The 22,027-nt window shown below is 35.0% G+C and overlaps 3 protein-coding genes, 1 long non-coding RNA gene and 4 other non-coding genes across 9 annotated transcripts; 6 read left to right on the top strand and 2 right to left on the bottom strand.

Annotated features, from left to right (window-relative positions):
• Positions 1 to 3,161: 3,161 nt before the first annotated feature.
• Positions 3,162 to 5,616, top strand: LOC133703458 (pentatricopeptide repeat-containing protein At1g79080, chloroplastic-like). The gene has a single exon (XM_062127990.1). It carries the CDS (start codon positions 3,553 to 3,555, stop codon positions 5,254 to 5,256), a length of 1,704 nt encoding a protein of 567 aa, XP_061983974.1. The 5' UTR covers positions 3,162 to 3,552; the 3' UTR covers positions 5,257 to 5,616.
• Positions 5,617 to 6,564: 948 nt separating this feature from the next.
• Positions 6,565 to 7,746, bottom strand: LOC133703460 (uncharacterized). Its single transcript, XR_009843887.1, has 2 exons — positions 7,522 to 7,746; positions 6,565 to 6,907 (listed from the first exon to the last, which is right to left on the bottom strand). It is a non-coding gene; the product is annotated as an uncharacterized LOC133703460 (long non-coding RNA).
• A 161-nt stretch (positions 7,747 to 7,907) lies between these two features.
• Positions 7,908 to 10,533, top strand: LOC133703459 (uncharacterized). The gene is made up of 4 exons (XM_062127992.1): positions 7,908 to 8,197; positions 8,901 to 9,065; positions 9,249 to 9,303; positions 10,223 to 10,533. Exons 1-3 carry the CDS (start codon positions 7,984 to 7,986, stop codon positions 9,281 to 9,283), a joined length of 414 nt encoding a protein of 137 aa, XP_061983976.1. The 5' UTR covers positions 7,908 to 7,983; the 3' UTR covers positions 9,284 to 9,303; positions 10,223 to 10,533.
• Positions 10,534 to 11,200: 667 nt separating this feature from the next.
• On the top strand, positions 11,201 to 11,288 carry LOC133704007 (small nucleolar RNA U31b). The gene has a single exon (XR_009843975.1). It is a non-coding gene; the product is annotated as a small nucleolar RNA U31b (small nucleolar RNA).
• A 73-nt stretch (positions 11,289 to 11,361) lies between these two features.
• LOC133703995 (small nucleolar RNA Z195/SNORD33/SNORD32 family) lies at positions 11,362 to 11,446 on the top strand. The gene has a single exon (XR_009843963.1). It is a non-coding gene; the product is annotated as a small nucleolar RNA Z195/SNORD33/SNORD32 family (small nucleolar RNA).
• An 88-nt stretch (positions 11,447 to 11,534) lies between these two features.
• Positions 11,535 to 11,622, top strand: LOC133703997 (small nucleolar RNA Z196/R39/R59 family). The gene has a single exon (XR_009843965.1). It is a non-coding gene; the product is annotated as a small nucleolar RNA Z196/R39/R59 family (small nucleolar RNA).
• A 35-nt stretch (positions 11,623 to 11,657) lies between these two features.
• LOC133704002 (small nucleolar RNA F1/F2/snoR5a) lies at positions 11,658 to 11,804 on the top strand. The gene has a single exon (XR_009843970.1). It is a non-coding gene; the product is annotated as a small nucleolar RNA F1/F2/snoR5a (small nucleolar RNA).
• Positions 11,805 to 12,249: 445 nt separating this feature from the next.
• On the bottom strand, positions 12,250 to 21,869 carry LOC133702639 (uncharacterized). 2 transcript variants are annotated; one of them, XM_062126947.1, is made up of 16 exons: positions 21,688 to 21,869; positions 21,385 to 21,479; positions 20,581 to 20,613; positions 20,249 to 20,321; positions 19,496 to 19,649; positions 18,266 to 18,642; positions 17,927 to 18,110; positions 17,710 to 17,811; positions 17,300 to 17,629; positions 16,637 to 16,720; positions 16,381 to 16,539; positions 15,805 to 15,888; positions 14,997 to 15,134; positions 14,136 to 14,248; positions 13,040 to 13,179; positions 12,250 to 12,641 (listed from the first exon to the last, which is right to left on the bottom strand). In XM_062126947.1, exons 3-16 carry the CDS (start codon positions 20,603 to 20,605, stop codon positions 12,541 to 12,543), a joined length of 2,064 nt encoding a protein of 687 aa, XP_061982931.1. In that variant the 5' UTR covers positions 20,606 to 20,613; positions 21,385 to 21,479; positions 21,688 to 21,869; the 3' UTR covers positions 12,250 to 12,540. The 2 variants fall into 2 exon arrangements, with proteins under 2 accessions (XP_061982931.1, XP_061982930.1); XM_062126946.1 differs by lacking the exon at positions 21,385 to 21,479 and having other exon boundaries at positions 21,688 to 21,868.
• Between the last annotated feature and the right edge of the window lie 158 nt (positions 21,870 to 22,027).

Here is a 22,027-nt window from a genome sequence, read left to right on the forward strand (position 1 = left end):
GCAAACTCAGCAGTGTCCTTCAAAAACAAATTTTAGATTCGAGATTTGCAAATAAGGACCCTCCATCAATGTAGGGTCGGTAAGTCATGAAGTAGCAGCGCCAAAATTCAAGAAACACTATCGTCTACTTCTCTTTCCAGAAATGCAAGAAACTACGATCCCAAAATCATCTGATGCAGCAGAAGTACATGCAAAAGTCTAAGCTGCTCATGGATATCCATTTATGGAATTCGATTAATCATTGGTTAAGTGAAATGATTCGCAGAAGAATAGGTATCAAAATTGTATTGCATTAAAATATGATTAATCCAACTATACATGAACTCACCAGCAGCTAAACACATTTGTGTACCTCTGTTCCATTGCATTTGAGATTCTAAGTTTCAACTTCTCTTATCCTTGAAAATCTAAACCATCCAAGGAAAAGTAAATCCATTTGAAAAGTATCACTGCCCTTCTTGAGAAAGCTGGACAGAAGCATCACGAATCATATCAACTAGCTCTTCATTTAGCGCTCCAAGATCACCAGAGTGGCATAGTTGACGGTAGAAAGGGGTAAGGTAAATTGCAGCAACCTCAGCCAATTTCCAAGGAGAAAATTCTGAAGCAATATTGATGATTTTAGTAGACAAGTGTCTGGCTGAATCCATAAAAGATACAATCACTTTGTAGCTGAAAGTTTAAATTCCTTTTTTTTTATTTTGTTAAAAATGTTTGAAATCCAACAACAAGATTCCCACAAAATCTAGATTACAAATTAAGAGAATTAATTTAAATTGGTAATAAAAACAATATCATTTTTTTTCAAGTTTTAACCAGATAATCAAGCATTCATCTTAATGGATTGATGAATTTAACCAGATGAACTCACTCCCAAGTTGATCCACCAGTGAAGTCTATAACAATAGGATTTGGAAAGCATGGGACAAAAGGCAACCTTAATTTAGTCAAATTAAAACCATTAATTAACATCAACTTGATCTTATCACTTCTTTTCTCGACTTTCTTGAAGCAATCTAGAAAAAGAATACAAGAAATCGGTCCATTAACATTCCTCAACCTTTGGTGGATACAAGAGGAGTGATAAAAGTTGTATATTTTTATGTTTTAAAATGAATGTTTTTAGTATTTTCAAATCATTTTAATAAACTAATATTAAAAATAAATTTTTTAAAAAGAAACACATTGGGCTCTTATTATTTCTTCCAGCAGCACGAGGGTTCTCGTGATGAGGCTGAGACTGGTCAAGCCGTCAAGGTTGGACATTTTGGATGTAGCAGTATGGTTAGGCTTATTAATATTAGCAATATTATGAGCACTAGAGAAGAGATCAACTGGTTCGGAATCAGCAGTCTTCCCTCTTTGCCATGAACATTTCATCTTCTGATAGCTTTGCCTGTGCTGTTCCATGCTTTACATCATCCTTACTCTTTGCCATCTTTCTCTCTATGATCTGTCTGATATCTGTAATTTAGGAAATGTTTCTCCTATGTGTTGGCTTAGAAGATGCATATGCCCTTCCATTTTACATGCAGTCATTGAAGCTCTAAGCTGGGTTTGACAGGTGTGGCTGAAAATTCTAGGTGGCTCGTGTTCTTGTTTACACGTCGATATTCACGCTTGTTAGAACCCGCCCAGCTATTACACAGAAAATCTAAGTTAATTTACAGATCAACAGCTCGATCCCATACTACTTTTTTAAATTTATTTTCATGTGGATTTGATTGAGTTTAAAATAGATTTATTCAATCAATTGAATTATGAATCAAGTATGTCAAGTTAATATCTTTTTAATTTAAATTAAAACTAGTTATCAATTTTAGATTATTTTTTATTTATTAATATAGATATCCAGACTTATTTGTATGTACATTAATTAATCCAATAAAATCAGCTTTAAATTATTAATTTCTAGTCTAATAAAGTTTAATAATTAATTTAATTTTATCCTCCTATCTAAAAATGTTTTCCTTAGATTTCTTTTTTTTAAAAAAAGAAGATTACAAGTCCAAGCATCAAATCCTAAATCACCATTTTCTAATTGAGTTTTAGATAAATTATCTAAATAATATTAATTTTTACTTAATTTTATCAATTTCTAGTCGATATTCTCTTCTTTTTTTATTATCATCAATTTCTACTTAATTTTTAATGATAATATAAAAAGCAATTGATAATTAAATTTCAAAGGAGATAATTAAATAGAAAACAACTAATTTATAAATGATTCACTACTTGACGTTGATTAATAGGTGCATCAATTAGCTAAACCTACTATGAGTGTTAGAAATGGAACAAATTTCACTAAGTAAATGTAAATTGAGTATTTAATATTTTGGTGAAGAGTATTTTTTAAAAATATTTTTTGTTTGAAAAATATATTAAAATAATTTTTAAATGAGCACATCAAAACTATCAAGAAATACTAAAAAAAATCAATATGTTGTCTTCTTAAATGAAATGTATTTTAAAAATATATTTAAAAATAAAAATTACAGCATTTTCAAACACTCATTAGCAATAAAGTATGTAAATTGTTGGATCTATATCATTTTCAAGAATAGTTTAATTTTCTTTTTATTAACTAAGTTCATGCCCAAGCCTAGTTCAAAAAATAGATAGGATCATAAGATTATAGTTGTTTGACTTGATTTGTCTTGATAAGTTAATATAAAAATTTTATTATAAATAAAATAAAAAATATTAATCTAATAAAATTTAGTTTACTTGATTATATATTTTTAATCATATGACAAAACATATATTAAGCTTCTTATATTATCATTATGTGTTAGTTGTTATTTTTTAAAGTATTTTTTGTCTAGAAATATATTAATATAATATTTAAAAAATTAATTTTTATTTTTAATATGAATACATTGAAACAATATAAAAATAAAAAATTAATTTAAAAAAATAAAATAATTTTTTAAATGCGTATTTAAAACGCAATACAATGGAATTAACACTAAAAAAATTTTAAAAAAAATGAAATGATTGACTCACTCACCCATAAGTTAATCTTAAGACTGTTTTTTTCTAGTAAGTTTCTTACCAGGTCTCACAGCTATGCAAAGGACTAGTAATTAGGTCAACGACAACGCGTGCCCTACACCGCGAGCATAGCTTGAAAAATAAGAGAGTGGAAACGTCTCTCTTCGGTGTTTTTGATGGTATCCTCTACAGCATACACTTGGAGGATAATGAAATGAAAGGGCTGCAAAGTTACGGATAGAATGAGACTGGACTGAACCTCAAGAGCAGCACAAGAAGACCCTCCTTCAAACACAGCTAGCTTTTCTCCTCCCTCAACCCCAGTCCTGCATTTTCGGCTTCAACTTTTTACATGGTATAAGTGATACAGTTTATGTTAACATTTTTTTCTTCAATTTTTCTCCTTTTTTTAAGTTGTTCTTTTAGTTCGTTCTTGCTTAAAGTCTTAATTTTTAAGTCTTCAATCACTTAGGGAAACCACAAAGTTTTGATCTTTTTGGTCTGTGCTAAAGAGCCAAAGCTGAAATTTTGAATTTTGCTTTTCATTATCTGTTGGCAATGGCAACTTTGGTGAATTCGGTGTCTCCTTTAACAAGCCCTTCTCCAGAGACTGCGCGAACAGCTTGTGGGTTCTTTTCTAATGTCCCAAATTTCTATTCTTTTTCACTAAACAAAGGTTTCAATAGAGTTTTGGCATCAACCCAGATTACAATTTCACCTAAAGACTCTGTTTTGACACTGCCCAATTGGAAGGTTGGTAGGAATGGCACAAGAAATAGGGAGATTAGGCTTAATGATGCGTTTTTCCATTTGGAGTCTATTGTTGGGAAGGGTCATAAACCTGATGTTGCTCAAGCAACACAGCTATTGTACGATTTGTGCAAGTCGAATAAGATGAAGAAAGCGACGAGGGTGATGGAAATGATGATTGAGTCTGGTATTATTCCTGATGCAGCTTCTTATACTTTTTTGGTGAACAATTTGTGTAAGAGAGGAAATATTGGGCATGCAATGCAATTAGTTGAGAAAATGGAGGAAAATGGCTATCCAACCAACACGGTTACCTATAATTCGCTTGTTAGAGGGCTTTGCATGCATGGAAACTTGAATCAAAGCTTGCAGTTACTAGATAAGCTGATGTGGAGAGGGTTGGTCCCAAATGAATTTACTTATTCTTTCTTGCTTGAAGCAGCTTACAAGGAGAGAGGTGTGAATGAAGCGATGAAGCTTTTGGATGAGATAATTGCGAAGGGTTGGCAGCCTAACTTGGTTAGTTATAATGTTTTATTAACTGGAATATGCAAGGAAGGCAGGACGGAAGAGGCAATTCGGTTCTTTAGGGATTTGCCATCAAAGGGTTTTAATCCGAATGTTGTGAGTTATAATATTATACTCAGGAGTTTGTGCCATGAAGGAAGATGGGAGGAGGCAAACCAGCTCCTGGCTGAGATGGATTCTGAGGAGCGCTCACCTTCTCTGGTTACATACAATATACTAATTGGTTCGCTTGCCTTCCATGGCAGGATTGAACATGCATTTGAAGTTTTGGATGAAATGGTGAGGGCATCATTTAAGCCCTCTGCCACAACCTATAACCCTATAATTGCTCATCTTTGCAAAGAGGGGAAGTTGGACCTTGTGATTAAGTGTCTAGACCAAATGATTCATCATCGCTGTAATCCCAATGAGGGAACGTTTAATGCCATTGCTGTGCTGTGCAAGCAGGGAAGGGTGCCAGAGGCATTCTCCATAATTCAAAACTTGGGTAATAAGCAAAGGTCATCCACCCATGACTTTTACAAAGGTGTGATTACGAGCTTGTGTAGAAAAGGGAACACGTATCCAGCATTTCAGCTTTTATACGAGATGACAAAGTTTGGATTTGTTCCTGATCCTTATACCTATTCATCTTTGATTAGAGGGTTGTGCATTGAGGGAATGCTGGACGAGGCCTTGGAGATTTTCAGGCTATTGGAAGAAAATGACTATAGGCCTATTCTTGACAATTTCAATGCCCTTATACTTGGATTCTGTAAATCTGGTAGAACAGATTTGTCCCTGGATATTTTTGAGATGATGGTTGAGAAAGGATACACACCGAATGAAACAACTTATACCATTATAGTAGAAGGGATTGCCCATGAAGAAGAAAAGGAGCTGGCAGCAGAAGTTTTAAAAGAGTTGCTCCTCAGACAAGTCATGAGACGAAATACAGCGGAAAGACTTGTTTTGCAATACAACCTCGAGGCTTTACCAGTCTGAAATTGTATGCATCATCCAGATTAAGAACACGAAGGGGGAACATGGAATGAAGATACTTTGAGCAAGCGTGTTCATCAATACCAATGTCCATGCTTTGTCAGAAATTTGTATTGTGACATTCCGATCAAGACTGGGAAATCAAGGATTCTGCATATTGAAATTGAAAGAGATTGTCACAACACTGGAATGTGTTGAATATTTTGAAAATGAGGAAGGAGCAAAGGTTCAAACAATAGGATTCTTGGCTATGTACTTTTATTCCTGTATTCGCTTCACCCTGGGTTCTGTGAGCTGAACAGTGTACAGAGAACTTGCATCTTTATTTTATGCTGTGCAAGTCAAATTTCACGATTCATCTGACATATGATCGTACAAATTATTCATTATGACTTGGGTTTTTCACTAGTGATCGAAAATGCTTGTGGCTCCGCTCCCCTTATGTATGCAGTATGATCCTGGCTGACCCCTAAATTCTTGCAAGGTTCTGCATCTGATTTTGTGCCATTTGTGTTGATGTAAATTGCTTTGCCCTGCAATATGAGAACATATATCATAGGAACCATCTTGTCGGCGTGCCTCGCGCATTTACTTGTTCGTGTTAATGTTCATCTTATGCCACAGAGGCAAAATCCGTTGATTTCAACGAGAGCGAACAAGATCCTGTTTCACCGCGCTTGCATCAAGTTGACAAGGCAGGATCACCCTTGCCATATTATTGCTAGACTCGTTCCTTTTGTTCAGTATTCACAATTCCGTAACTGAGATGAAAAGCCTGGAAAAGCATTCTCCAAAATCAATCCAGCTTTTGTTTACGCCACCCTGGGCAGTTCATGAGCCTTTGCCAACATAATTCGAACATCTATTACAATTCCAGATTTGTTTATGTTTGTCTTTCCATGGACAGCAGTTTATGAACTTACAGAATCTTTTTGCGTTTTTCTTTGGGGGAAGGCTTACATAAACTATACACCCAAGCCTAGCAACTCATGAATCCAAAAAGGCTTACATATGCCATACAACACAAACAATCCTTACACCACTCTAGATTCCAGCCACTTTGCGTGATGGGGTAACAACTAACAATAAAACTCAAATTCAAAGCAGGCGAAATTCAGTACAAGGCAGATGTAAATCAAGAAGGTTTGTGATTCCATGGCATATCCAATGGTTAAAACCACCTTCAGATGCCACTTCTTGCATTCCTGGTGAATTAGAAACCTATCGCCTATCAGAAAGGTCTTTAAAAAATCAGCCACGAAGTTAAGCCTCTTAACCATGCTCAAACTCCAGTAAAAATCTTGATCACCATTGTGGAAAACAATTTATAGAAGTTCATTGCTGTTTTAATCATTTTCTAACAAAGTTTCATTAATCCATCCATAAGCAATATTAAAGTAAAGAAGTCAAATACAACACAAAATTAAAGCCAACAGAATACTAAAAGCAGAAGCAGTCTTAAAACCCTACAAGATGAAACATTCCCTAATACAGATCCCTCATCCCCACAGCTTCACGCAGCACAAAGCCATAAGCATCATAGGCATGTACCAGCAGAAAAAAGATCCATCTTGTCCAAGCCCGCAGCCTACTTGGATCTCTGCCTCATCTTTCTGCGCTTCCTCTTCAACCTCCTCATACGCTTCTTCTTCCACTGAAAAGAACAAAAAATAACAAAACAATTAGCCTCCTCACAATTTAGTCACCAAAACACAAGGCACCAGCAACAACACAAACACCTTCCGAAACAGATCCCAAGAATTCCACAGCAGTCACAAACTCAAAAACGCTTTACATGTTTAAATAGGCACCAAGTCTTGAAAGAATCAAACAAACCAAGTTACACGAAACAAAGGCACTAAAACCAGCAAAAGAAAAAACTGCAAGGCAAACTCAACATCGCATAAAAATAGTGTCTAAACAGCATTAATAACATGTAAATTCCAAGATTAACGAAATCATTTGGCAAAATCTCTTGTTTCGTAAAAAAAGAAGCAAAAACAAGCATTCTTCCAACCTAACAAATCACAAGTTTAAGACAAGAAAAGCACACAGATTTGATTATCTGGCTAAAAACTAAAACCCCAGATTACAAACATAAAGAAAGATTCCACAGGAATAAAAAAGAAACGAACTTGAAGCAGAGATTTAAGAAACCACGATAAACATTCACTATATATACCAGATTAGATAATCTAAACAACACCCGTTGCACAGAATCATTCTGAGTTAAAACCCATTAAGGGTAATAAAGAGAGGAAGACATACCTTAGCTCTCATCCTGGATCAGAGGTATCTGTTTCCTTGTAGATCTCTTTCTCAATTAGCCGATGTAGAGTGGATGAGATTCCTGGAGAGTGAATTCTTGAGAGAAAGATGGGGTTCTATGCATTTTATAGGCACAGGGTTTTTAGGGTTTGAGAGTCACGGTTGAGGGGTATTCTTGTCCAATATGTTTGCTCTTTTTTCTTTCTTTTTTTACAGTGCTAGTTATTTCTTTACTGTACTATTTTGAAGAAAAAAAAAACTCTTAATAATTAGTTAATCTGTTTATTTAGCATGGCCTGTAAAAGAGAAGAAGCCCATAATGGGCCAGACCAAATACTCAAGAAGAAGCCCATTCGGAAATCCAATTCCCTCATAAATGCCATTTCCTTCCCCTGGGAAAGGAATTCCACTCCACTGAAACAGAGCAACGGGAAAGGGCTCTCTTGCTGACTGGCATCATAGATGGACCCATCAGTTTCTACGGGTGAAAATCCGGATTCCAACGAAAATAAACCTCAAGAATCTGAATCTGAATCCAATAACAGCCGCAGTGATGCATTAGGCAAGGCTTTATCAACGATGCTGGCCAATGTTATCAAGGATCTCGACTCTAAAGCTCAAGACACTCTCAATAGCCAAGACAAACTTAATTCTGCTATTGATCGTCTTACTAGAGGTAAATTCTTCTTCCTTTTTAATCTCAATATGGTCTTGTAATTCTATGCTTTTAGAAAAGGTGCTTGAGATAAGATAAGTAGCTTCTTCACCTCGGCTTTTTTCTATTTGTAATGGTTTTGCTATAAAATTTTATTGTTAGGCCTTCTTGGGTTGCTAAAATGAGACCCTTTTAATGGGTTTTTGTTTGCAAAGTGATTTCGTTTCTTTTGGAGAAATGCTTTTGATCAATTTAGAAATGGACCCAGTATCATAAATGGTCAGTTTAATCTGTCTCTGTAACGTGATTAGTAAAGATTTTGCTACACATTAGCTGTTTTTTTTATGCTACTGAATACACAACTGTGATTTAATGCTAGCAACAAGTGGGATAGTTATTAGAGTTTCTCATTTTCTTTATTAATGATAATTTGATGGATTTAACATGAGTTTTTCCATGTCCACATACCTGGTTATCTTTTGGAGTATGTAATATTTAATAAACAAATATAAAGTGACAACATCTATAATTATATTGAAAGAATGGAGCAGCTCATTAAGCTCCAGTATCAAGCAGTTCAAATCAAGACGGATAAAGCTTCCCATAGTGCATGCAATTTGAATTGGTCTTTATTCTTTTTCTGCATTGATCCTTAAGGTGTTTGATTATTCTATGTTATTGAGCATTTGAGTCTGGATCATCGATAAAAAAATTGTGTTTTCAGAGCTTGATCAGTTGTTGGAAGATGCACCCTTGCCGTTTATCATGCAGCATGCAGCAAAGATTTCAGGTGTTCGAAAGAGAGTTTCATCGTTGAATTCTGTTCTAAAATCAATACAGAAGCGTGTTGACAATATAGACCGACTGTTATCTGTGGGCATACTTCAGGGTACCTATATCTCTTCTTATGTTGCATGATCTATTTTTATATCATTCCTTTAAGTTTCTTCATCTACAAATTCTATTGTTATATGTGAGTGCTTATATCAAAATACTTTGCAAATTTGTTTATGTAGTTTTGTTGCTGTTGCGTCATGTGTTTTGAACTCATAAAGTTGGATATAATTTGCAGGGAAGACAACCATGGACAGTTCATCGCAACACTAGTACTAGTCTTGACGGCTCAGGTACCTTATTTAGTTATGGTTTCCTATTGTGTGGTTTGTGCATCATTTTCTGCCGTAAGGGGCAGTGACTATAGGATTATGAAACGATATATCTCCCAGAAGTTTTGCTGCTAAACTAAGGTTTACCAAATGCAAATGCATGTGTTTTATATGTTTAGATGGCATCCAGTTCCACAAGTTAAGATCAAGGGGGAATGCTTATCAATCAATATCAACAACACTCAGTCTTGACTCAAGGACATGCTATTAAATTCCATAGAATGTTTTGATTTTTGTTGATTTAATTGAAATTACTCTGTTGATTTATAAAATCCAATTAATGCTCCTCTCTAATTCTACCTATATCATCAGGTTAGCTTGTAAAGGGGCATCATCACATAAAGCATTTTTCACAGAAGCTATGAAAAGCCTCTCAATTCTCACCATTCTTCTGCTTGTCATCTTCATTCTTCCAGATAAATATTTCCCATTTGGTTTTAAAACTATGTGCACACCTCTTTTCAAAAAAAATAATTAGAAGTGGAGACCTATATAGACGCTATTTATTTTTACATTTGAAACTGTGTTATAGTGTGTTTTTAAAGTGAATTTGGTATGAAAAAATATTAAATTTTTAATTTTTTTTAGTGTTTTCTGATGATTTTGACGTACTTGATGTTAAAAATAAAAACAAATCTAAATTATTTTTTTTATTTTAATGTATTTTTAAAGAAAAAATACTTTTGAAAAACAAATGTTATAAAGCCATTGCAGGCTTTATAGCCATCCTGCATAGCAATCATGTTTTTTTTTTTCTAATGACTAAGCAAGGAATAGAAACTCTCATCTAACAATATTTCGATGATTTTGTAAACACAGAACTCCATGTAACTCACACAAGCTTGTGGTAATATTTGTGGATATTGTTGAATCCATGCAGGCGAGGAGGAGAACGTTGAAGGTGGTTCTAGCCTTGTTATGTGGGACGAGAAGCCATGGGGAGGTGGCTGCAATGACTCACAATGCCATGCTGCTTGTGTACGAAAAAGACCGGCAGAAGGTGCTCATGGGTTTTGCTTGACAATTGAAAACCCTAACAACTCTTGTATTTGTCGTTACCCTTGCTAAAAAAGTTACCTCCATGTTTATGCTTCATTGAATTTTATCCCTCGAAGGAGCTGATGTTAAACTGAATGCAATAAATCTTCATAAGAAAATTGCTTTGTAATGGTAAATATAATTTAAAATCAATTCAAGAATATTTATATTTTTACTGTTTAAATAATAATAATTATTATAATTATTATTATTATTATTATGTAATGACAGCAACATTTATTGTTCTAATTATTAGAAAATTATATAAATCAATTTTTAGAGTTTTATTGATTAAATGATTATGAGTTTAAATTTTATTATTTTATTTTATTCAATAAAAATTAAACATAAGATACTTTGATTTTAAAAAAGTTTCAAGCTTATTTTGTTTTATTTAATAAAAATAAATCTGTTCAAGTTTGAGAAATGTGAAGAATAGTTATATGAAAGACTATTATATGTTTTGGGTAATACCATTTACTATTTTTTTTTTTGAGTAAATAAGATTTTACTTGTTATTTATTTATTTATTTATTAAGAAATAACATATTTTTTATAGCATAAAGAGTAAATAAAAAATTAGCCATAGGCAGGCCTAGAACCCATTCCCCCAAGAGATTTTTCTGAAGTTGGGCTTAACAAACCCACGAAACCTCCAAACCCTAAAAACCCTAATATCCCTCTTTAAATACACCCTCCGTTTCTTGTTCAGCCACACAAACCTGCCCACAGGTCATCTCTATGTTCTTGCTAGATCAACCGTGTCTCTCTCTTCCATCAACTTTTTCTTTGCAATGTCGTGATGCGTTTTGATAAAGAAGAAAATGATGATAGTCATTGTCGCCCCAGTCTTACAAGCATCAACTCTTTGATGCTTTATGGTGTTTGACTACTCATATATCTGATTCTCTTCTTCACATAATATTTTTTTCCCCTGGCTTTTGATTTATTGTTCAAGTACTGCTTGTTGAGCATGCAAGAAAGAAAATATGATGATGCTTATCATAGAAAGTTCTGTCATCAAACCATGATGATCTCAAAAACATGCACTACCATCTGATTTCTCTTGCACCCTTTTGCTCTTTTCTTGTTTCTTTTTTACTATATAAATATCTTCTTGAAGATAAAAACTTTTGGTTTTTCAAACGTTTTTATGCAATCTGTGATGTAATAACTTACCCAGTAACTGATTTTACAGTGATTAACATATTTTACAATCACCATCTTTCGACTGAGATTGCACAATTTGCAAGACAAAACTCTGTGATTTGATTTATGTATGCCTGAGGTATCTAATGCCTGGATTTCATTTTCATGGCTAGGTGTTTCGTAAAGAAGGCAGAAAGAAAACTATAAGAACAGGTCTTGCGACACAGTTTGCTTCTTATAATAAGCTTGCTGTTACTTTAACCCTGTTCACATTCTCTTTCTCTGGATAGGAAATCTATCCCAAAAATTGACAGTTTTTTCTTGGATTGGAAGGGTGAGATTAGGTATTGAAAAGAAGAAATTGACCATCCCATTAATATTTTTATTCACAAAGGCAGAAGAAATTTCCTTGCTCAAATAACAAACTTAAGGTACAAATCCTGTTAGAATGCAATCTTACCTCATTCAAAAGGAAATAAACGGGACAGGTTATTTGCTCTTCATTTACAAAGAACAATCATCACTCTCCAGAGCACTTGAAAAGGAGAGTGATGATTCGGAATTTGTTCCCTAACATGTACTAAAAATTGTTACTGCAATGAAAAAAGGAACTTGATGGGGCAGCCTTTTTTCTCCCCGGTCCTTGTCTCGGCAAAGAACAATTGTAAATCCCATAATACTTAAAAATGAGTTATGATTCGGAAGCTGTAACTCAACATGTACTTCAATGAAAATCAGTTTAAAACCTTAACAGGAGGAGAACACAAGGAACTAGAGTCTAGGAACAGGATATTGTTCTTCTTTACAAAAGATGGTATAGTTTGAGCTGGTCAAAAACAATGAACTAGTTACAATTGGACAGTGGGAATACTATGATTTATGTGGAGAATTGTTGACCTATTCTGGTATTTTAGTTCTATGCAATTGCACTAACGCAGATTTCAAAACAAAATGGACGTAACTAATAGTTGCTGTATCAACATTTGATAAAACCAGAGTTACCACCAGTTATCAAGGTCCCTTCTTACAAGCCCTCGGCAGTCCCTTCCTTAACCTCTTTAAATCTCGCTTGCCATCCCTCTCGGTTTGATTAGAATCTTCATCGCTAATACCTATTACAAACCAAGTATCAGAAACAGATTCGATATGGTCACTGGTCACCAGTAAACCTGGAACAATTTAACAGCGTTTGACATGAGCATAACCACAAGTGGTTAAAATGGGTTCATTGAATCAAGCATCATATTTTAACTGCATAGTGAACATCATAAAAATAGCATATCATAAGTGATAGAGTGGAAGTACACCAAGAATTGGATACTAACATGCTGCAATCCAACCATGCTTTCATGAATTGATGCACTAAAAGAAAAGGGATAAAAGAAGAGAAACAAAGACGAGCAATGTGATTGCAAAAAACAAAATTTCCATAAGTGTAGGCCATCCCAGAAGATATTTTAATTATCTGGCGCAGCACAAAATTTATTAATAAAAGACTTTGATGGCTTACCATCTGAACTGATCATAGCATCATCGTCAACATCTTTTATATCCTGTCTATTTTGTTTTGCGGACACTGTGATCACCCCACGATCAACCTTTTGCTCTGGAATTTCACATGATCCATTGAAAGGACCCATATAACAAAACCTGTTACAATAGAAGTTTACAGTTAAAAAAAAGATGCATTATCACCTGTTCAACAAAAACAAATATACAATCCATGGACACCAAAATGCATATAAATGCAGACCAATCCTTCTCATAATGAATGCAAGTACATGCATGTCTGCTAATATTGTTTGATAAAATCTCTAGGTTGCATACCAAGTCAGCATTTTGGTTCATCCAAAATAAACTTTATATAGGTAGTGTAACAAAGATGACGTTCATTGTTTCCTCTGCAGGGAAGAGCCAACGCATAATACAAACAGAATATAATATACAGCAGGAAAAGAAAAAATTGTCGCCAACAGATGACAACAGGTAAGGACACAGGAGGAGCTGAAGGCATGTGAAGACAACGTCGCATCCAATTGAAAAAGACAACATTGTCACATTAAGCAAAGATCTATTATGGTGAGATGAATATTGGGGAGCAAAGACAACATTGTCACATTAAGCAAAGATCTATTATGGTGAGATGAATATTGGGGAGCATACTCCTAGAGTACGATAGCAAGCCTCTCCCTGGTTGACAGCATCCAGGACAAGGGGGTATCAGTCAACCATCCACCCTCAAGATTCAAATTTGATGAATTGATCTCCTTGTCCTGCCAGGTCGCAAACTATATTCTACCAAGGAGCAATGAAAATTCAAAACATTCCCAACAAAAGAAATGGATCCAGCTCCCCTATACAACCACAAAGTTACTACAAAATTGATCTGGCTGATAGAAGGAATCGCAGCCTTCACCACATAGAATAGCCAAAAAAAAGGCAAAAGACATCCTCCTGTCTTTTGACACAAGTATTTCTCCAAAAGAGTTTTGGATAATAATGAATCATGCTATACAAGACAAGCACAAGAAAGAGTATTCAAGGATATGAATGAATGATCTACTGTGAAAAAATGAACGGTAAAACATATCATGAAATGCAGTTACCATTCTTCAGGTAATGTTTTAACATTAAACCCCGAACTCAACATCCTCCACTTCCTGCACTTATCACACTGCACCCATTCGTGATCAGGTTTGTACAGGGAACCACCTTTTTTCTGGAGAAGTAAAGAGTGCATAAATGAAACATGTCTAGGGAAACTGGAAAAAAAATAAGGAAATCCATAAAGATTCATTAAGAACACACTATGAGTGAATGTAAGAAAATGGGGAAACTGACAAGAAAAAGTTCTTGCCGCACTATTGAATATTTGAATCAATCCCAAATCTAAGATTGTTTCATTTTAAAAATACATGGCAACCAGTCATTGCAAATCAAAAGATAGTTCATCTTCCCAATACATAACCTCTATGCTTGCTGGTTACTACTGAAATTTGGAAGACTAAAGTGTCTAGAAGAAATAAACAACATTTTTCTCAAATAGATTATAGAAGAAAGTAGAACAAGGCAACAAGCTGCATGTCTAAAATAGAATGTGTCCCCACTACATATCACCAAGCCACTTGAGTCAATTTCTTAGTTGGATAGCAACACAGTAAGCCTGTTATGTCGCATCATCAACCCACCATTCAGACATTTTTCAAAGAGATTTGAAAACTATTTTCCCAGCAATCAGCTAATCCATCTTTGTCAGACTATGTTTGTTTCATTCATTGTTATATTTGGCAAGATAAAGTGTTCCACATATGCCATTCTAAAATCTTTTAAGAGCATCCATCAGGATGATGATTGCATTTTGATGAAAGAAACTTCTAAAAGAACATATACACAAAAAATCAGTGGCGGAAAACTGATCTCATAATTGTTTTTTTTTTTAAATCCCACAATCAATAAAAGGTCCTTACCAACTTCAGCGTTTCAAAATTATTAGTCCAATACTCATCTGCCTTCGCTCCCAGCCACGCCTCTAGTCGAGCATACGGTTCACAATCAAGGAAAGATTGCTTGGAATTATGCACGCCCACCCGACCATTTCCTTCATTCTGTTCCAGGTTGCCGAAATAGGTTTATCAGTTGAAATGAACAGATTCGTGACATACACATATCCTTGGTTTTATCAACTAGCTTTTGGTTAATTAATAGAGTTAGATTTCAATTTCCACAAAATCAGAAAACTAAAAACATAAGCCCACCATCATAGCTACAGAAAGCTGAAAACTGCAGTTGGTGCTATAATAATACCAGCATCATTATCTTCTCATGCATCCTATAAAATGAATGCAAGTTGGAGGCAAGGGCATTCAAGTTCTTGTATGAACAGATATACCAAATTTTCTTGTAAGCATCATATCCATATTATTACTTTGTATGTATAAAACAGGAACATGAACTTCAAATTTCTGCTCTGTTTGTATCCATGAAACATAGCACTCCATGCACAATTAAATTTTATTTGTAAACTTCAAGTATTTATCTCAGACTTTCAACGACTAGAAAAGAGTAAAGGTATCCAGGCTCATCTTAGATTACCAAACATAATAGTGTTGCTGGAAATATATGTCTACATGTTCTTCAAACCAATCGAGACCAAAAGCAGTCTAAGAAAGCAAGTCTTCTTGCAAGCATCTCTATCTTGTACCAAACGTGCAATGGGAAATAGAACATACAAATAAGCTAAACAACTAAAAATATCTAAAAAGAAACATTGCCTACCATTAAATCAGTAACATCAATGACACCAATCACGCCTCGACCCCAATCGCCATTGTGAATCATGCCACCAACTCTCTTATAAGCCTACAATGGGAAGACAAATGTCAGATTGAAACAATGAAACCTGATGGCACATTAATAAAAGGAATGCGTTGATTATAAGGGAAAAGGAATCCTGCCCCAATAAGAAATGGAAAGGCAACTATAATCATATATAAAAATCTGTTTACAAACCAAAATCAAGAGCATTCACGATTAGCATCTCCCTTCCGGTTAGAAAGAGAGAGATCCCTGTTTAACATAACTTCTTGGACAGTTAATACAAGGTAAACTTGAAACTCAGCTATAGAAATATTGGAAGCCCTAGCAAACTGATTAACCATGAAAAATGATTCCAAGGAACAGAAAGGTAATATACATTTCAATGAGCATCATAAAATGCAATCCAAAGTTCAATTGGCTCCAATGTCATTAAAGAAGATAGGTAAAAGGATGAGAAAAGTGAAAACACACAAGAAAGCAAATGTCACAAGCTGTAAAGAATGGATAAAGTAACATCATAAAACAGAAATTCACCTCAATTAATCGACCATGCCAATACAAAAATATTCCACAATTTGCCTGCTCAAATTCCAACTGAGAGCGGCCAAGAGTTAAATGAACACGCTTCCCCATGATGTTACCAGTTGCTTCCGAAGTCTGATTCAAATATTTCGCCAGTGGTCGACTTTTAACCTTTTCAAAAGATAATAACCAATATGAAATGAGAAAAGCAAATAGTTAATAACAGACACTACCTAAGAACCAAGAGATCTTATTAACAAGCACGTACCAATGAACCTTGCAGATAAATCCTTATTCGTGGAACTAAGAAGATGACTTCAAGATATGACCTAAGTGAGTAATCTAAAAAAACCTAGAATTAAAGAAAACACAAGATAAGTGAGATTGAATATAGAGCATAGACATTGAGGCACATAGTGTGCATTTCCATACATATTTCCCAACACAAAGTGACATGCATGGGAACTACAGTGTAAATGAAGAGAGAGAAAAACAATTGTAAGAAAAAAAAGAGTGAAAGCAGAGAATTTCTGCGGTAACAGATTTTCAGAATTTTAAGATTGATGGAAAAAATAAAGTGAGAAATTTCAAAATCATACCATCTCATATTATCAGTAGTTTTATACAATGTTCTTGTTAATTATCTATTGACTGCGAAGCAAAGTTCATCGCAAACCAAAGCTACTTGTTTTATACTTGTTTCTAAGAGTGAAAACAAAGAATTTCTGCAGTAACAGATCTTCTGAAAGAGTTGGAAAAAAGAAAGTGAGAAATTTCAAAACCATGCCATTTCAAATTAGCAGTAGTTTTATACAATGTTCTTGTTAATTATCTATTGACCATGAAGCAAAGTTCATCGCAAACCAAAGCTACTTGTTTTATACTTGTTTCTACTTCACTATCGAACTAAATCAAGAGAAGAATACACTACCGTTTTGCTAATCTGGCCAGGACGAGATCTGAGCCTTCTAGAACGGATCAGAATGTCACCTTTATGAAAGGAGCTCCCACCAGTCAATCCACGATCCCATTCCAAACAATATTGTGATCCCCATTCATCTAAGTTCCATATGAAAATTTGTGTCCCTGTATGGTTTTCATGGAATAAACCTGCTTTTGCACCGATCAAATATTTATCAAAAGGCGAAAATTCCTTAATAACTTTCAGGTTGTACTTTGCTAAAGCTTCCGACTGGACACTAGTGTCGACTTCCATAAACTGTCCTTTTCTGCGGTAGCTTACAATGGGTATCTCAAGATTCTGCAGAATAAAAAATTAAGGTGACAAAACAAATATTAAAGCTAATTAACACATAAAAACAGAAATAGGTCACTGCATACATCTTTTCCTTCATTTAAAGACTGTGAAAGAAAGGCTATGGATCTGGAATCATTAGTCTGAGTTATAACCAGAGCATCCCCGCCTAATCTCATTGCTCCAGTCTGAGAAACCCACATCCAGATGATTGCATAGGTGTTAGTAGTTGATCAATACAATTTACAGGCACTTACAGTAATTTAGTACTAGAACCGCAAACATAAAAGCAAGAAAGGCTACCTTAAATCCAACACCAAATCTTCCAATGCGATCCGGATCATCAGCCTCAGGTTTTTTGTGCCCAAAACAAACCATTTTCTCTACCTCTTGATGGATCATGCCATGACCATCATCTATAACTGACAGCATAGGAATTTCTTTGCCAGCTCTTTTTGAATATATTTCCTCAATAGAAATGTCCAGTCTGTCAAAAATAAGCCAAGAGATTAGAAGCACATCTAGCAAAATCAATAACGCAATGAAACCAAGACAAGTCAAATGCAAATGTACAAATTAAAATTTATGTATATGAAAGAAGAGGAAAAGAAATAATTAACCAACTGGCTCAATTTAAATTACCTAGTTGCTTCAGCATCCCTGGAATTATCAACAAGCTCAGCTATTGCACCAAAAATCCATGCATAATGCACTTGACCAAGAGTTTCCAGGTAGCTTGGATGTGCCTGAGCATAATTTTTCTCTGATGGTGGAACCTGTTTCGCAGCAAGAGGCTGGTGTCTCCAACAAGTTTCAGTTGCGGTATTTCCACCATGGTGATCTTCAATAGGGCCTTGAAACCTGTCACTAGGAGAGCCATTATCTTCACAGTGTTCTTGACCATCATTCCCACTGCATGTTTTCTCCACCCGATATACAACTTGGACAAGGCTAAAATTTGAGCCTTTATCAGGAGGAAGTATGTAGAATTGACAGGACTTAACTTTTGCAATTCCAACCTACAAAAGTTATGATGTCAGTTCTATAAGTTATGCTTCAGGGAACAAAACATAACAGACCAATAGTGATAACTTTAACTCAATCAACATAAAAGGTAAGCCTCATTTTTCCAAACTGGTAGAAGTTAACCCCATGGACTTTGCTTTCTCCATTTCGCATGCACAGATAAAGACTACTTTCTAAATTTTGCTACAGAAAGATCAATGGTTGTAGTGCTCCTTTACTCAGAGAAAAGTATAAATTTGGAGAAAAATACCCATTGGGAGGGGGGAAAGAAAAACAGTTAAAGGAAGCTAAAATATCAAGACTGAATACATATCATCCAGAAAATAATGATCAATGTTGGCATCTGCAACAGTGTATTTTACATAGTAAATTGCAAGTACGTATTTCTACTACTGGAGGAAATTTGTGCCACGAGGTCAGTCAAGGTAAAATCATTTGGATAACTGTCAACTCAAACGCAACGGATCAAATATTCACATCAAAACCTGACACAAGCATGACTTATTTATCAAGCAGGTACCATGAGAATCCAAGAAATCCATTTGATAAACCAGTATGTGTCAGGTTGGCACACCTATTTAACACAAAATAATGGTCTCTGTTTATTTTTCAGTTTATATATTAGTTACACAAGGAAAATGCGCCACTAGCATTCCAACTGTAGTTATTTGAGTGACCCCATGCTATCGATTTATAGCTCAAATTTAGATAATTAGCAAAAAATTCAATTTACATTTTTTTTTTTTTGGCTAGTACAGGGTAAGTATGTTCATATGGATAGGCAATTAAAATTATTAACAGGCCAAGACATATGTTTCCAGTCTTGAAATAATAGGCAGCCCTTACCGAGTCTTTCTTTTGAAGATAAGTCAAAAATCTGCCCCATTCAAATTCGTCACGAGAAGACTCTGGAGCAGGACTCAAAAAGCAACTAGGCAGATCACCAAGGATATGTAGCCTAGCTCTTGGAACTATATCACTTAAACTCCAGCATTTTGGCCTGACAATTATCTATCAGTCAGAAAATTCAAATTTCTATTCATCAACACTATTGTATAAGTTCAGATGTTGAATCGAACAAGTATATCTATTCAGTGATTTGCACTTGCAATAAAAAAAGGTAATGGCACAATAACAAAAAATGTAAAACAAATACCCCTGTTAACAGCAGAATTCCTGCAGAGAACTAAGCAATTACCTGACTATAACAACCTGGAATATGAGCATTCGAAAAGAAAAGTCAGTTTCTCGTATTAGTATTATCACCCAGATGGTCGCTCTTGTTAATTCATGATCAATACATGGTTGAACACTAGCAAAATGACCTGTCTTTTTCTTGTATTTTCTCTGCCTGATTGTATAGGACAAGCCTTTTGCTTTAGTCTTGTTTTTCCTTTTTACAGATAAATATCTTTTTACACAGAGATGCAGAAATGACTCAAAGTACAGTAGACCATAACCAACCATTAAGGTATACAGTGAGCCCCAGATTCTACCTACTAATGATGTGGTGATGAATCGCTGTTAATTACACTCCAGAACAAGTTTAGAAAATAGTATCACAAAAAAAAATTGAATGATCAGAGAATGAGCGCATACAGTTCTGCAGGAGGATTTAGGCACTGTGTCCGGCATATAGGTTTGTGGTCTTTCATAAGCAAAACGTACGGGTCTGGACAATCAAAATTACCATGTCAACACAGACTTCATGCGAAGGAACCTTCCATATGCACAAATAAGAATTTCTGAATCCAAAACACAGCTTCTATATAGTATTTAAATACATTGTTCACATTGACTTGGCACTTACAGGGCACTTGCCACTTTCATCACTCATTTGTATTTTAAATATCAACACAACAAACACGAACACGGGACACTCTATCACGTAACAAAATTGGCTTTTATTACAGAAATGGATAAAAACTAACCTGGAGCCAAATTTGCTTCCCCCATTTATAAACCTGCCAAATCAAACCAAGTGCCAAGCATAAGACAATGGGCTGTTAAACCAAAAACAACAGCACAAGCGAACAACATTGTTAAGAACTACAAACAAACGACAGCATCAACTATTCTCTGAAATGGTGCACAGTCAAGTGGCATCCCTTCAAGCCATATTCTTCAGAAATTCTTGAAAATAAACTGAAACTTCCCAACTTCGAACAAATAAACTTTCTTTACTTTTCTTAACCATAAAGGAATCAACATTGAATTTCCATAAGATGATTAACCTGTTTTCAAACGTTGCCAAATACACAGAGAACCAAACTAGAATTCGAGCACAATCACAACTTCCAAAAAGATTTGTCATTGAACTTTAACAACAAATTAATAGCATCACTGCATGAAATATCAATTTAATGCATATCATATGCATATGAATAAAACAAAGGCATAGAATAAATGAATCCATCTATACAATCACATTATATTAATTTCAATAAATCCTCACCCAAACACAAGAAACCTAATTACTCATAATCCAGATAAAAATCATATTTTAAGTAATAACAGCATCTAAAACACAAAATGTAATAATCAAACTCGCAATTTTCCAAATTTGGTATACAGTCACTTGGAAACCCTAAATGTAAAGGCAAGTATACATGCAAAAACATCAAAATGTAGCACCATGCAATCCCATTCTGAAAAAATAAAAAATATTACGACTGATTTAAAAAAAAAATCAAAAACCCTAGACTAAGCCAGTTGCAATACAGAAACAAACTTGCCAGGAAAATCAAAATCCTCCTCCTCTCTCTTTCTGAAGAAAAACCTTCTCGCTTACTATTTTCGGATACGTAGAGAGTGTGATCGTCGAGAAACACTAAAATTAGTTTTAAAAAGATGATACTTTGAGAACTAAGAAGTTAGAAAGATACAAAAACAAGAAGCTAAAGAGGTTTTTACTAACAAATAATGCTGCTAGCACAGAAAAGAAGACAACTTGAAATAACCAACGGGAAAAGGAAGATACGTGAGGAAGAGAGTGAGAGAGGAAGAGGGAGAGTAGAAACAGAGGAGAGTGTAGGCACCGTTCAATGCGGCGGTTTTCCTGGGTAATGGCGGCGACGGTGGTGGTGGTGGTGGTGGTGGTGGTGTGAGAGGAAAGTACACGTCCTGCTGCCTGTTTTTTCTTTGTTTCGAAAGGGACCGGAAGGCAAAGAGATTTTGAGTGCGCTCTTTTTTTTTTCTTTTTTCTTTTTTTGGATTGAATAATTGATGCTGGTGGCCGGTGGGCTGTGGCACCGTGGTAGTCAAGGTTGTCAATTCCGTTTCGGTAGGTGTTTCGTTTTTTCAATTGGAACGGAATGTTTCAGTTTCGGAGTGTTTCGGCGTGCCGTTTCGGGGTTGTACTGTTCATATATATATATA

Source organism: Populus nigra, chromosome 9, assembly GCF_951802175.1.
Source record: "Populus nigra chromosome 9, ddPopNigr1.1, whole genome shotgun sequence".
In the NCBI taxonomy this organism is placed as follows: domain Eukaryota; kingdom Viridiplantae; phylum Streptophyta; class Magnoliopsida; order Malpighiales; family Salicaceae; genus Populus; species Populus nigra.

Bases quoted from the DNA above. Each gene is read 5' to 3' on its own strand.
- LOC133703458 (XM_062127990.1), top strand. From the start codon at position 3,553: ATGGCAACTTTGGTGAATTCGGTGTCTCCTTTAACAAGCCCTTCTCCA.
- LOC133703459 (XM_062127992.1), top strand. From the start codon at position 7,984: ATGGACCCATCAGTTTCTACGGGTGAAAATCCGGATTCCAACGAAAAT. The intron at 8,198-8,900 runs GTAAATTCTTCT...TTGTGTTTTCAG, and splicing joins TATTGATCGTCTTACTAGAG to AGCTTGATCAGTTGTTGGAA. The intron at 9,066-9,248 runs GTACCTATATCT...TATAATTTGCAG, and splicing joins ATCTGTGGGCATACTTCAGG to GGAAGACAACCATGGACAGT.
- LOC133702639 (XM_062126947.1), bottom strand. From the start codon at position 20,605: ATGGGGGAAGCAAATTTGGCTCCAG. The intron at 20,322-20,580 runs GTTAGTTTTTAT...TTGATTGTCCAG, and splicing joins GGAAGCAAATTTGGCTCCAG to ACCCGTACGTTTTGCTTATG. The intron at 13,180-14,135 runs GTAACTGCATTT...CTATTGTAACAG, and splicing joins AAAACATTACCTGAAGAATG to GTTTTGTTATATGGGTCCTT.